Source organism: Puntigrus tetrazona, chromosome 16 (assembly GCF_018831695.1).
Source record: "Puntigrus tetrazona isolate hp1 chromosome 16, ASM1883169v1, whole genome shotgun sequence".
Lineage (NCBI taxonomy): Eukaryota > Metazoa > Chordata > Actinopteri > Cypriniformes > Cyprinidae > Puntigrus > Puntigrus tetrazona.
In genome coordinates this window covers 16900405-16913995 of record NC_056714.1, presented here as the reverse complement: position 1 = coordinate 16913995, position 13591 = coordinate 16900405, and the positions used below count along the sequence as shown (strand labels likewise).

Below are 13591 nucleotides of genomic sequence, written 5' to 3'. Positions count from 1 at the left end.
ACCCTCACCAACGAGGCGTTGCAAATATTGTACATTTAACTAAACAAAGTTTAGTATTAATTATAGACTTGTTATAAATGGTGCTGATGGTTTACAGGAGGATAACTGACTTTCTTTTCATAGCTTCATTCTCTGCTTTTCCTGATGGTTGACCATCAAGCCTTCTCTGCACTTTCCCCATGTATGAGTGTATTTATACTTGTGTGTTCAGTTATGTGAGTTAGCGTTTAGTTAATAAAACTTTTGTGAACAAATTACATAAGTATCTGGTTCTGCCTTGCAAATTAATTTCCCTTTATGATTTTGACCCTTGTTACATGCTCTAATGCCTTGATGTAAGAAGGTATTTTTTCAGGCTATGAAAATATCCTTTCTTAGAGTTTATAAGTTATACTGAATGTTTGCTGAATGAACAGATTAGTTAATGGCAATTTAATGCTGCTAAAGTTGCTACTGGCAGCTGATATAAATAATTGCAATTAATCATAATTAATTATAATTGTTACATACATTTCCCCTAACGAGCTGATTTGCTACATTATCAATCCCCTAAGGGACCGTATTAGTGCATTACTGTACCAATAACAAGGAATAATATTGTTTTTGGGTTGTGGGGGCAGCAGAATCATCCAAATGTCACTGACAGGCCTCATAGACCTTCCTAAATAGTGCATACAGCAACATACTTTAATCTTGAGCAACTACATTGAGGATGAGTTTCAAAGCCACCCATAAGATGCTAAAAAAAAGATTACATTTTTTAAATGAAATTATTGGAAATGACTTACAGTCAATATTTTATCAATATTGTTACTGTTAACTAAAACTATTAAAATTACTATTTCCTTCAGCACGAAAGTAAAATGTTGTTAAATTAATTTTTTAGAGATTAAAGCTAGATATAAGATACGATATAAGAAACAAATACGATATAAGTGACAATTCACCCAAAAATAATAATTCTTTCAACAATATTAGAAATGTGTTCAAGACCTTACTTACTACTGTGAAACATAAAATTAAAAATATATCTCTTTTTTTTTTTTTTTTTTTTATCAATGGACAAAAATAACTTATAGTATTGTCTTGTTTGTTTGGCAGAAAGACAATCATACAGGTTTAAAATGACATGGGTAAGTACATGACAGAATAAAAAATTTTTGTGTGAACTATACCTTTAAAATGTTATCTATCCTAATAACCTGCTCAGTAATTTGCCTCTAAATATTAGTTTAATGTTTAAAGTACTAAAGGTTTAATAATAGCGGATAGATATTTAGGCCACAAATTGGTCATTAAAAGAGTGGGGAAAAGATCTTTTAATATGGACAAACTCTTGCAATTACCTTTGTACAATATTTTTTAAAAATGTTAAAAATATTTCTAATTATAAACTTCTAGGGAAGCTGCCCTAAAGTGACTACGGTTTCTCCTCCACCATCCTTATCTCCAGACATCAAAGAGGACTTTAATCTTTAGCTACGTCTTTATAGTAAAATGGAAATGATCTGAAGTGGGTGTTTAAAGGAGACACAAGAAAAAGGGTCTCTGATGTCATGAAACATCTTCCCGCCCACAGCAGGAACCCATGACATCACATCACCTATGGAGATTACATCACAGAGCGCCACAGATGGCCTGCTACATTTTCCGTTTGAGTGCGCGAGCGTGTTCGCAGAGAATATGGAAAGTGCAACGTGTCTGCCACTCGGCTGTGTGCAGGTCAGTCGTCTGGGACTTTCCCTCTGAGCGCATGCAGAGCTCAGCACTCGGGCTATCTCGCACAGGGTGGCTTACATGTGCTCTTGGAGACGTTCATTCGCCCCTTCGTAGGGGAAGTCCAGTGTGTTGTGTTATGAGGAAGGCGTGGGGGCCAGTGTGCGTCTCAGACCCAGCTCCGTGTTTGTGAGGGGATGCCCCCGCTCACCCCAAAAAACAACACGTTACACCGGGGGCAGCACAAGTCAGGACAAAAACAATCTAAAATAGTTTCTTTTAAAAATGAGAAGCTGGTTTATAAATAATCCATTGATAAAGCGTACGTTGTGGTTCCTACAGACCATTTGGTGTGAATCAGTACTGCAAAAGGACCAAGAACGAGTGTTTGATAACAGACCATTTTTATTTTTCTCTATTTTTGACATGTGAAACTAAAATAAGGGGTGGATAAACCATAAAAGGCCATTGTTCTTTTCTGTTGGCCCTTTGGGACCGTAATCAAATAACATTCAAATGTTGTTTGTGCTGAAGGAGGTCTCACAGAGCATTGATTTCAGTATTAGATTTGCCTCTCTGAGGCTTGTGTTATCAAAGCCTTACAGGGAAACCTCACCCAAATCTATCAGCCACCCCGGCAGAACATAGAAAGACACATGAAGTAAACCCAGTGTAAAAGGATTCTTATCTAAACCTGAGCATTGTTTTTCAGAAACATCTTGATCAGATGTGGTAACTGCTAAGGAAAAACACAAAAGATCATAAGAAATTCTACATGAAGCATTGGTGTTTCCACAAATACAGCAATTGAAACAGATTCTATGCACAGGTTTAATTTATTTAACTTGTCTTACATATTTATAGTTATAAGCCATAAACTGTAAGTATTTCCATAAGGATCTATTCTGCTATATATATATATATATATATATATATATATATATATATATATATATATATATATATATATATATATATATATGTATAATATTAAATGAATCATTACATTTGTATATTAATTTTCCATTATAACGGCTTATTAAGTGTTATTGAAATTTTATTTATTTTTAGCAGCCTGCGTCATTATTATATTTTTGAAATTTGAAAAGTTAAGTTAAGGAACAAGCATTCATGGGCTCTGCAGAATATGGAAACTATATCGTGATTTTAACTTCATAATTTGTCATTGATAATGCTGTGTATTAATTGAGAGTTTCTCTTTTTATATCCATGATACATATAAACCTTACGAAGTATTTCACATAGAATCAATGTTTCATTTATATCCACTCATAACCCATGAACAAATTATAAAATAAAAAGAAATGCATGAGTTACAATACCACTTTAAGTGTTTATCGCGAAATTCTGCAAGAATTCTGCAATTTTACCACAACATAACCTAAATACCTGTAGTAAACAGAACCGAGTCACCTACTGCAAATCCTCAGTATGCATAACACATTTTACTGTTATATAGTTCATACAAAAATCACCTATAATCATTAACCACTTCTATCACCTACAGTCACATTACTGCTACAAAGGCCAATCAGCTGTTTGGCAGCACGTCAGATGATGGAATAAGGCCTTGTTTGCTTTGGCATAGAAATGAATGGTGAATTAAGGCAAAAGGAAAATTAGCAGGTCCACTTGTGCATGTTTGCACTGCGTGTAGGAGTTATTCTGCAGTTGTGGTTGTTTTATGTACGTTGAGCGTCTGGTGTTTATTTCAGAACACGCGTGGGTCGGCAACTCCGCCGTCTCAAAACAAATGTGCTCGAGTGTGTCACTGAGTGTCGTTCTTACTGCTGTCATTGCTCTTAAGTTGTTGTAGCTGCAGGTCGATTCGTTCTTTCCTCTTCCGTTGGATCAGGTTGCCCCCGGCAAAACCAAGCAGTCCACCCCCCACGGCAGCGGCGACCCCCGCTACTTTAAATCCTGCTAAGAGTCCCAGCGGCCCCCCTAGCACTCCCCCCACCACTGCACCCGCCATGGGCAAAACCGCCAGCTTCGAACGGGCCGCCTGTGGAGAAACAGCACATACAAACACATATCTATATCTATATCTATATCTATAGACAGACAGACAGACAGATAGATAGATAGACAGACATATAGACAGACAGACAGACAGACAGACAGATAGATAGATAGATAGATAGATAGATAGATAGATAGATAGATAGATAGACAATATATGCAATTGTTTAATATGTAATGTGTTTATTATAATATTTAAATAATAATTTGATAATGATAATAACGATCTTAATAATAACAAAAACAACTATTACTATTATTAGTTTCCTTTTTATTACCATATATTTATTAAATATTATTTACATCAACACTTATTTTTTATTATCCTGTCTATAATCTATCATTTTCAGTTTTTTAAAATATCCCTGCATGTTTGCAGTAACACAACCTATTTTTATTTATTAAAATACATAAAAAAGCATGGTAAGAATAATAAACCATTTAAGGAGTAGTTTTCAAGAAGTCAATTATTTTAATTATTATTTTTTCCTCATTATTTCAGGTCAATTAACCATGAGATTTCTTGACGTAATGCCAAAAAATATATAAATTCTAAAATAAAAACTAGTTTTTTTAATAAAAAGCTCATTATTTTTGAGTAAATTAATAAAAATGAGTTGACCCACATGCAATGTGCATGAATGCATCAAACGAAAGAAATGAATCATTTAGGCGGCATCAATGTCCCAAAACGTTGTTTGAACTAACACACTTTTCATATGCTGTTTTTCTGATAACCAAACAATTATAAAGTCTTTCATGTCCAGTTTCCAGCCAAACAGAAACATATGCAGTCGTATGTAAACACACACACAATATTAATCAGAGATCTAAAAAAAAAAAAAAAAAAAAAGCCATGATGAAATTGGACGTGTGCAGATCAAACCAGACCTGGTAAATTAATTTGATATCAGGTAAAAAGAAAAACTCCCTTAGCCAGATTATTCTTTAATTAGCACAACGAAACAAGCCCCCCAGCGTGCACACACACAATTTAATTTCAGTGAAGATATGTAAACTTTAAAGGCATGGTCGACCATCAAATGCCACCTTTCCTCTCTTCTCATCTCTCTTTCACATTTTCTCATGCTCTCTTTCTCTGTCATCTAATCATCTTCACAAGGCAGGGTTAACCGAGCAGTTAATTATGTGTGGAGAGAGAGATTGAGGAAGTAACTCATGTTATTCAGATACGCCTGAGCCAGCACTTTGAGGACTGACTTTGTGTGTGTGTGTGTGTGTGTGTGTGTGTGTGTGTGTGTCAGAATATCTATGTCTTTAGCGGTGTGTGTGTGTATGTGTGTTGACCACCCCCTGTCCTTTTCAGCAGTCACAGAGGTGGGTCCACTTTCTAACACAGGCATCCGACAAAATACTCAATAGAACTGCATTAACTCTCAACACCAAAAAAGAGAAACATTTCAATTGAGACTCAATCAATAAAACACATACAAACCCTCGTTTGCACGCAAACACACACGGCCCATGCCTCCATGTTTCACCCTTCCCCTGCTTTTTCTGTCAAAAGTTAGTGTGAGTATGTGTGTGTATATGTATCGAACCCCCAGCAGGAACTCGAATGCTGTTTATAGACTCTCTTTTACACTCTTTAGACTTCCATGCGCTCGCACACACATCGACTCCCTGCGAGGGGCCAACCAACACACATCGATCCCTCTCCACTCCATGCCTTCCGCCACCATCGCCACCTCTCTCTCTCTTCTCTCTCTCTCTCTCTCTTAATTGTGGTTTCCTTGCGCTCTGAGGTGGATCAATGAGCTGATGGCAGGGTAGGCCGAGTGAAGCAGGGGGGTAGAGTGGAATCGATCCCCTAGCAGGAGTGTCCCCTCTCCCCTTACCTTCCCTAGGCTCTGGGTCCCCTCCTCCACATTAGCGGCTGCTATGCTAACGTTGGCTTCAATGCTGTCAATCTTCTCCTGCTGAGCCTAACACAGAAAGACACAAGTTACGGACTGTTCATATACACAAACTACATAATGTTCCAGAGTAGGAGTGTTATATAGGAGCAGTTGATAACTATTATACATAAATTTATATTTATATATATATATATTTACAGTAGTCAACATTTGAAGTGGATCAAAACCATTCAAAGTTGTCCTAAACCCTAAAACCAAAATGCATTCTTTTTTAGGACAACTTTGATTAACACTTCTTATCCATTTAAAATGCTGACTACTGTATACAGTCAGAAAATATGCTTTTTAAACTACACACACAAACACACACACTGCTTTAAAAATGATTACTTGCAATTATCAAAGTTTGTGTTTATTTATATATATATATATATATATATATATATATATATATATATATATATATATATATATATATATATATATATACACACACATTAATTAATCTGACAGCATAGATAGATAGATAGATAGATAGATAGATAGATAGATTTTATATGCCTATATGTGACAATCATTTAAAGAAATTCAAATAGTAGTATAGTCATAGTCATAGTAAAAGCAGACAAAGACCTGCTTAGTAATCTTGATTGTGGATAGCTAGGGGTTTGAGTGCTGGGGCAGAAGGGTAAATGGGAGGGGGCTGGTTGTCGGGGGTAACTGGGTGGTCTGTCGGAAGCTTATGAAATATTCAAAGAGTGGCAGCTGTCTCTCTGTCTAAATCAGTGTGAGCTCGAAGTAATCACTACACACATGGGCACATATAAACACACACACACATATACAATAGAGACGGCTGGAAATATCTTCTGTAACTCTCCAGCACAGAGTTACATGAGTCTGGCCCCTGCCCCTGTGTGGCATGTGTTCGTGTAAAAAGATATCTGGATTTGCATTGCTCTCTGCGGCTCATAGCGACTGTGAAATTAGTGTTCTTCGCGGCTTCATTTTGAAATAATTTGTGTGTATGTAAATGTGTCTCGAGTGTGCTTTCTCAGGGCTAAACAAAAAGGACTGTCTGTTGGCCCAGGGCCAGCGTGAGAGAGTTTCAGGTCAGTTGATAAACTGTCTCTATCTGACCGCTGCTCCGCTGCCACTAAATCTAACATGTGTTTATCCAGTATATGTGTTTTTATGTCTTGTAGACTTAAACATTTGGTTTTGACATCTACTGGACATTGCTGCAGTGAATTCTGTGGATTTAAATGGCACTAAATGTTAAGAAGCATAGATTAGGTTTTGCTGAAATGATGAGACTGACCTTCAGAATCTTAAAAGCATTCAGTAAAATTGTAAATGTATGACAAACAGACAGACAGACTGACAGAGACAGACAGATAGATAGATAGATAGATAGATAGATAGATAGATAGATAGATAGATAGATAAAATGAAGTAGTAGTTTGTGGCACATCACGCTTATTTAAATATATTTTTGTAGTGGGGCCTGTGAGAATAAAATTGTTTTTAGTGAAATATAGTTTCACTTTTACAATTAAGTCCTTCTGGTGGTTAAATAATGGCACAATTTATCATCATCAGTGGAGGAGGGCAAGCCAAAACACTCATCACTAATCAAAATCCTATAAGCACTTATTTATTAGTCATCCGCACACACCTTGACACCTAACCCTGTAAACAGACTATTTTAAGACACTCACTAATGACTGGGTACAAAAGCTATTGATGGCTTTCCTTTTCTCTCCCTCCCTCCCCTCAGGAGTAGAAGATAATCAGCACCGTCTGCTCACAAGCTGTATGGATGCTCAAGAGAACACACGCAGACCTCCTGGGGTCATCTTTGTCTCGGTGTTAACGGAATAAACTATATTGTGGGTGTCCTCTACTGAGAGGCAAGTGCTAATAAGGCTGGCTAGCATCATATCATACTTAACACCATCCAGATCCCATCATCGTTCCCCAAGAGTGTAAAGTGATTACTGACAGTCACGATCAACTGTTACTGATATTAAGCTTTTTTTTGCAGACCTGAATATGCTAACAAGCAACTTGTGGATACATCTGAAGCAGAATGACAGGAAACATACTCAAGATATTATTATTAAAATAATAAAATATTATTATTAATAGTGACTACTATTTTGTCACTGCAAACACGTTTGATTATCTTTCTTTGGTGCTACATAGCAAACTAGTAAAGCAGCAAAAACAGCAAAATTTAATTGCCATTAACTTCCACTGTATAAACAAACAAACATATAATAATGGGAAATAATGGAAGTCAATGGTGAAAGGAACTTCATTTGGTTATGAACATTATTCAAAATGTCTTCTTTTGTATTCAGCTAAAAAAGAAACTCAGATTTGTAATAACATTAGGGTGACTGACCGATTACAGAATTTAAATTTTTGTGTGAACAATCATTTTGAGAGTGAGAAAGACAAATGATCTCTCCTCCGCCAGTTTTCCAACTGCACATTGTTCTAATAATGGCTGCTATATGGCATGTCTTCTCATTAATCCTCGCTGGTTAGCACATGGCTGACAGACTGTCACCAATCTCTTTATGTCTTCTCAATCACACACACACACACACACACACACACACGCACTGCTGGGATCAATACCACCTTGTTGGCTCTCAGGAGACAAAGCCATTTGTCTGACAGCTCTGCCAAACCTAAGGGTTTTGGTCACCACCTTTTATCAACACACATACCACACATGCTGTCTCTCACTGTCTCTCCCTTCGTTCTTTAAAAACAAAAAAAAAACAAAAAATAAATAATTTCCATAGCTGTGCGATACTTACATGAACAAGAGTGGAGAACTCGTTTACCAAACCATTTAACTCCAGTAGGTCCTAAACAAACATACCAAAGCAGTCACACACACTGAAAATATGTGTATTCAAATATATTTATGTGTCTGTAAGTGTTTGTGTGTATAACCTCAGCTAAAATGTCCCAGGACTCAGCAGCGTTCTGTTCTGGAGGTATTTCAGGCAGTAGCAGCTGTGTTTGAGCGACAGGGGAACCGGGCAAACCTGTATCACCGTCACCTAAACCATTACATGAAACTGAAAATGCTTACAAATTATAATAATAATAAAAAAGCACATCTAAAACAACTTCATAACAACACAGAGACACTCAGAAACACATACTGTGCAACGTCTCTGAGGCAGTGCTGGTAGTTTCGTGAGTGCTGAGAGTTGGAGCATCCGGCCTATTGATTGAATCCGAGTGAATCTGGAGGAACTCCTGAATAGCAGCGGAGGCTCGATCTCTGATTGGCTGAACAAGTTTCTCCAGAGCTTCGGCATCAGCACTGCGGACCCGTCCACACAACTTCTCCATCTCCCGTAGGTTCGATCGCAACTGCTGCAAGGATGAAAAGTGAAAGTCTTTGTTAGAGCATCCACCTTTTCATTCAAAACCTCTATATAGTAGTTTCCTTCTATGCAAATATGATATGTTCGAGTGAACGAAAAGTTTAACAAAATGGAATATATAAGACTATGAATTGTCATTTCAGTATTGTCAAATTTTGAAATCTGAAACCTAAAATTGTTCACTTATCAGATACACATTTCATCCACTGCCAACATCTCCTTAAGTTAAGTATGTTGTAATGTTAGGTTTGTGAGTTTACAAAAAGAGTAATGATTTCCCGTTGCTTTTCCACTATCTTTACAGTTGTTTATGATTACTGGATTTTTTTTTTTTTTAAATAATTGAACAGAAAATCCTGTGAAAGCTTTGGATATGATATGTCAATGTTCTTTTAAATTATTCTTATTATTATTTACATATTTATTTTTTTACTCCAACTATTGTATTCTCTTCATGATCTTCATAATATTTGACAAATAAAATAAAAGGTCATTGCAGAAAGGCCCAAGATTTCCCCCCAATGTTTTTTTTTAAGATTTCATTTTCACAATTTCAAAATACTCAAAAATTTTAAAAAAAAAATATTTCTAGGTTTTCCATGAGCAGAAGCACCCTGTGATTATTTATTTTCTCATTAACTATAAACCAGATGTTGATGGAAAAAAACTGGTGCTTTGTCAGAGCCTGTTGAATCCCATAGGCTTATGCTCAGATGCAAACATCTAGCAGGGATTACAGATCAATTTATACATATTGAACAGAGGTCAAAACTAACACCCGGCCAATCAAAGCATTCCGCTCAACTGCTCTCATTTTACACTCTAAATAATCATACTCGGGATCATCCCTCCTAAACGATTCACACACACAAAAAATGTAAAACACCACCAGCGTATGCAGCTTGCTTTATAATATAGGTGGGGGATACTAAAGATCTCAAAAAGACAGCTGAAATAAATCTTAATCTGGGTCAGTCCAGCCCACCCCCCAAAGCTCCTTCTATAGGTGTGCGATGAGAGCAATCTTGGGGTTTTTCCTCTCTTGCTCTCTCTCTTTCTGTCCCCTGGGAGCTACTTTTAACAATGTCTGTCTTGTTTCCGTCTATTGTCAGACGTCCACATCTCGCTGACACAGAAACACTTGCAGGCTCTCACACACTCTCTGCAGTGGTGGACACCGGAAAGCTCTCTGGTATCTCTGGGGGGACCAGACCTGGGTGCTAAGGTCACACACACACGCTCACCGCACATAACACACTCCAAGGACTGCCCCATGAGAGACCCGGACAGACTCTCAGAGACATTAACACACAGGTTACATGCTTGTCTGGCCATTAGGTAGAGAAAAGACATCACACGTACACCATCATGTACACAGGAGACCTGAGTCAAACATTACTTAATATATATATAGACATGTCTCACAGCTGTATCAGAACAGGATGAAGGCATCTTTTCATTAGTGAAATTAGTGAATGTACAGATTACTTCCTTTTTGATTACTTCCTTCCATTGAACCTGATCAACATGATGACATTTTATTTTTGCTTAAAGGATCAGTTTACCCAAACACAAAACTTTGGATTGCGATGTACATGCCATCAGGCCTTGTAAGTTGTAGATGAGTTTGTTTCTTCATAGGAACAGATTTGAAGAAAGCAAGCATTACATCACTTGTTCACGAATTAATCCTCGGCAGTGAATGCCTCCAGTTGATCAATTCATGTATTTATAATGAAAATCTGTGTGATTGTAATAATCACTGTAATTAATCACTAAGATATTTATGAACTGGAGTGGTTTGGATTACTTGTGGACTATTGTGATGTTTTGATAGGCTGTTTGAACTCTCGTTCTGACGGCACCCATTCACTGCAGAGGTTGCATTGGTGAGCAAGTGAAATAATGTTACATTTTTCCAAATGTGATAAGAAACTCATCTACCTTTTAGATAGCCCAAGGGTTAATACATTTCATTAAAGCACTTTATTTATATAAAAAAATTTATTATAGCGATCACAGATGTCAAACTACTTTTTCAGTTAACCATGATTTTCAGTTTCAAACATAAACCACTGTGACTGTATAGAAGGCAGCAGCTCAAACAGATAGAATAGAGTTAAGGGGGAGTTAACAGGATAAAGATAATGTCCATTTTTGATTGTGCCCATCCGATGTTGAGATTTATTATGCATTTTAACTATGGCAACAACCTCTTACATCACTAAGAATGTTTTGTCTGAGCAGAATTCCGCAGTGACTTGCGGCACATGGGAATATTTTGAAACCAGGTCACCACCCTGAGAAAACCGACAAAACCAACAATAAAATGGAGAGATTTTTTAAACTGAAACAACACATATAAACCCAAATCCCCCTAGTCTTTAATGGCAATTGTCCCACACTTTGTGACAATGATTTTCCAGTCATTTGCATGCGGATAAGTATTTTTACATTTTATTTTATGGAAATTGAACTCAAGAATAATTTATAGTCAAAAAATACATGTCATGTTGAAAACAGTAGTGCTTTTAAAAATGTTAATGGAAATCGGCATACATTTCAGCATTCTTTGATTAACAAAAAGTTTAATATAACAGCATTTATTTAAAATATACTTAAATAACATTATCTTTTTTGTCACTTTTGATGAATAGAAATTAATATATCGATTATATGATAATATGCCAATTATCATAATTTCAAGTGCAGAAATGGCTGTAGTACAATGTTGTTGTACCTGTACAGTGCGGCTGGAGTTGATGTGCTCTTGATGCAGTTTGTCCCACTGACAGCTCCTCTGAAACTACAACAATGGAAGCTTAGTTAATTTCACCATTTTGACTGTTTATGCATATTTAATAAAATCTCCTCATTATTACAGCCTGGGAATTTACAATTCTCAAGGGAACTGATAATTGTGAAATCCAAAATCCCCCGAACCCTATTATCCTATTATTTGTTCCTCAAGCAGGCTAACTGAGAGAGATTTGAGATTCGGCACTGGACTCCCTATGGTGACCACACGCAAAGACACATGGCTCTCTCTGTTGACCATATGCTGAGTTTTGGGTGTGATGTGCTGGGCTTCGCTGCCGCTGTTCATGTGTGTGTGTTTGTACCTTTTCTATGTTGTGTTGGTGCTGGTGCAGTCTCTCCAGGTCAGTGGGAATGGCCACTTTAATGAATTTCTGAATGGGGGGCTCCAGACGCCGAAGTGGAAGCTTTCCAGCCTCCTCCGCCATCATAACCGTCTCTTCTGACCTCTATTATAAGGTCAGAGTCTTAACAAATCCATACATAGTCTCTTTCTAAAAGGCAATAAGAGACAATATGAAAATTAAACCATAGATGAAAAGTAGTGCTGAGCAATGACTAATCGATTTGAAAATTTAAATAAAATAAAAGAATTACATGTGTGTGCTGTGCATATTTATTATGTACATAATATACATGCATGTATGTATATATTTAAAGAATATATGTTATGTTTAGCTATACATTAAATATATAATATAAATTATATAAATAAAAATATACACATGTATATACACATTTTCAAAATGCTGTATGTGTGACTTTATATATTAATAAAAACTGACTAATCACAGTATTAGGTTGAAAGGATAGAAAAAAAGGCACTGGTTAATAGTAAAATAGTATTCAAACAATAGTAACTGATAATAGTAATATGGTATTTTTGAAATAGGCTAATATAGGCAGTGAATGCATAATTTTGTACCATGGTATTTACACTGAACTCTGACATACTTCACAGAATATAGTCCAACATCACAACATTACGATTACTATGTTATATGTGTAGAAAACATGATAAAACCAAAGATACTAAAGTGTAGGTGTCACATGACAACATAATGTCAGATGTCAGACAACACGTCTAGGAGCGATGAGATTACACTGTCAATGTTAGTTGACAAATTAGGACTGTGTGTTCATATTCTCATGTTCAACATTATACTTTTAATACGCAGTAACAATAAAATCCCTAGGGCAGTCAGATGTCTGTAAGTTCAGCTAACTAGCTTGCTACACACCCTCAACAGAGACTTTATTCAACTCTGTGATTGTAAGCCACATATACTGAAACTGCCTTTTTTCAGTTTCAGTCTTTCCTTACCTGTCGAGAAAACAGTAAACAGCGGAGCCCAGCTGTCGGTGAATTTAGTCGCTGTCACTAACTTTGTGTTTGTAAACAGTGGTTTCGCTTTGTGCTGTGTGCAACTACAAAATGTGTCCGTCCGTGTATTGCTCTAAGCGGAACTGAAAATGAATTAAAAGAGCGAACGTGCCTGGCAACTTTATCACCCAGGAGATACAACACTTTGCAAACAAGCAGTGTTAAGTTACGAAAAATGCTAATTGTTGCATATGAAATAGCAAAGTTTTCCCGAGAGAGGTAAACTATTTAATATGCGCATTTGGGCTTGACATGTAGTTTGTTTTCAAATTTCAAAGTGTAAGAGAAAGAAACTTGGAGAAAAAACGTGGCTTTTCTCTGTTTTCACATTTAAT

General features: G+C 36.5%; 1 protein-coding gene across 3 annotated transcripts; it reads right to left on the bottom strand.

The window, feature by feature from the left end:
* Positions 1-2705: 2705 nt before the first annotated feature.
* stx17 (syntaxin 17) lies at positions 2706-13328 on the bottom strand. Of its 3 annotated transcripts, none has more exons than XM_043261912.1 (8): positions 13197-13328; positions 12178-12366; positions 11796-11861; positions 8828-9044; positions 8613-8740; positions 8474-8524; positions 5619-5705; positions 2706-3742 (listed from the first exon to the last, which is right to left on the bottom strand). In XM_043261912.1, the coding sequence occupies exons 2-8, from the start codon at positions 12301-12303 to the stop codon at positions 3506-3508; spliced, it is 912 nt and encodes a 303-aa protein (XP_043117847.1). In that variant the 5' UTR covers positions 12304-12366; positions 13197-13328; the 3' UTR covers positions 2706-3505. The 3 variants fall into 3 exon arrangements, with proteins under 3 accessions (XP_043117847.1, XP_043117848.1, XP_043117850.1); XM_043261913.1 differs by having other exon boundaries at positions 2709-3742; positions 8613-8722; XM_043261915.1 differs by lacking the exon at positions 2706-3742 and having other exon boundaries at positions 4212-5705.
* Positions 13329-13591: the final 263 nt, after the last annotated feature.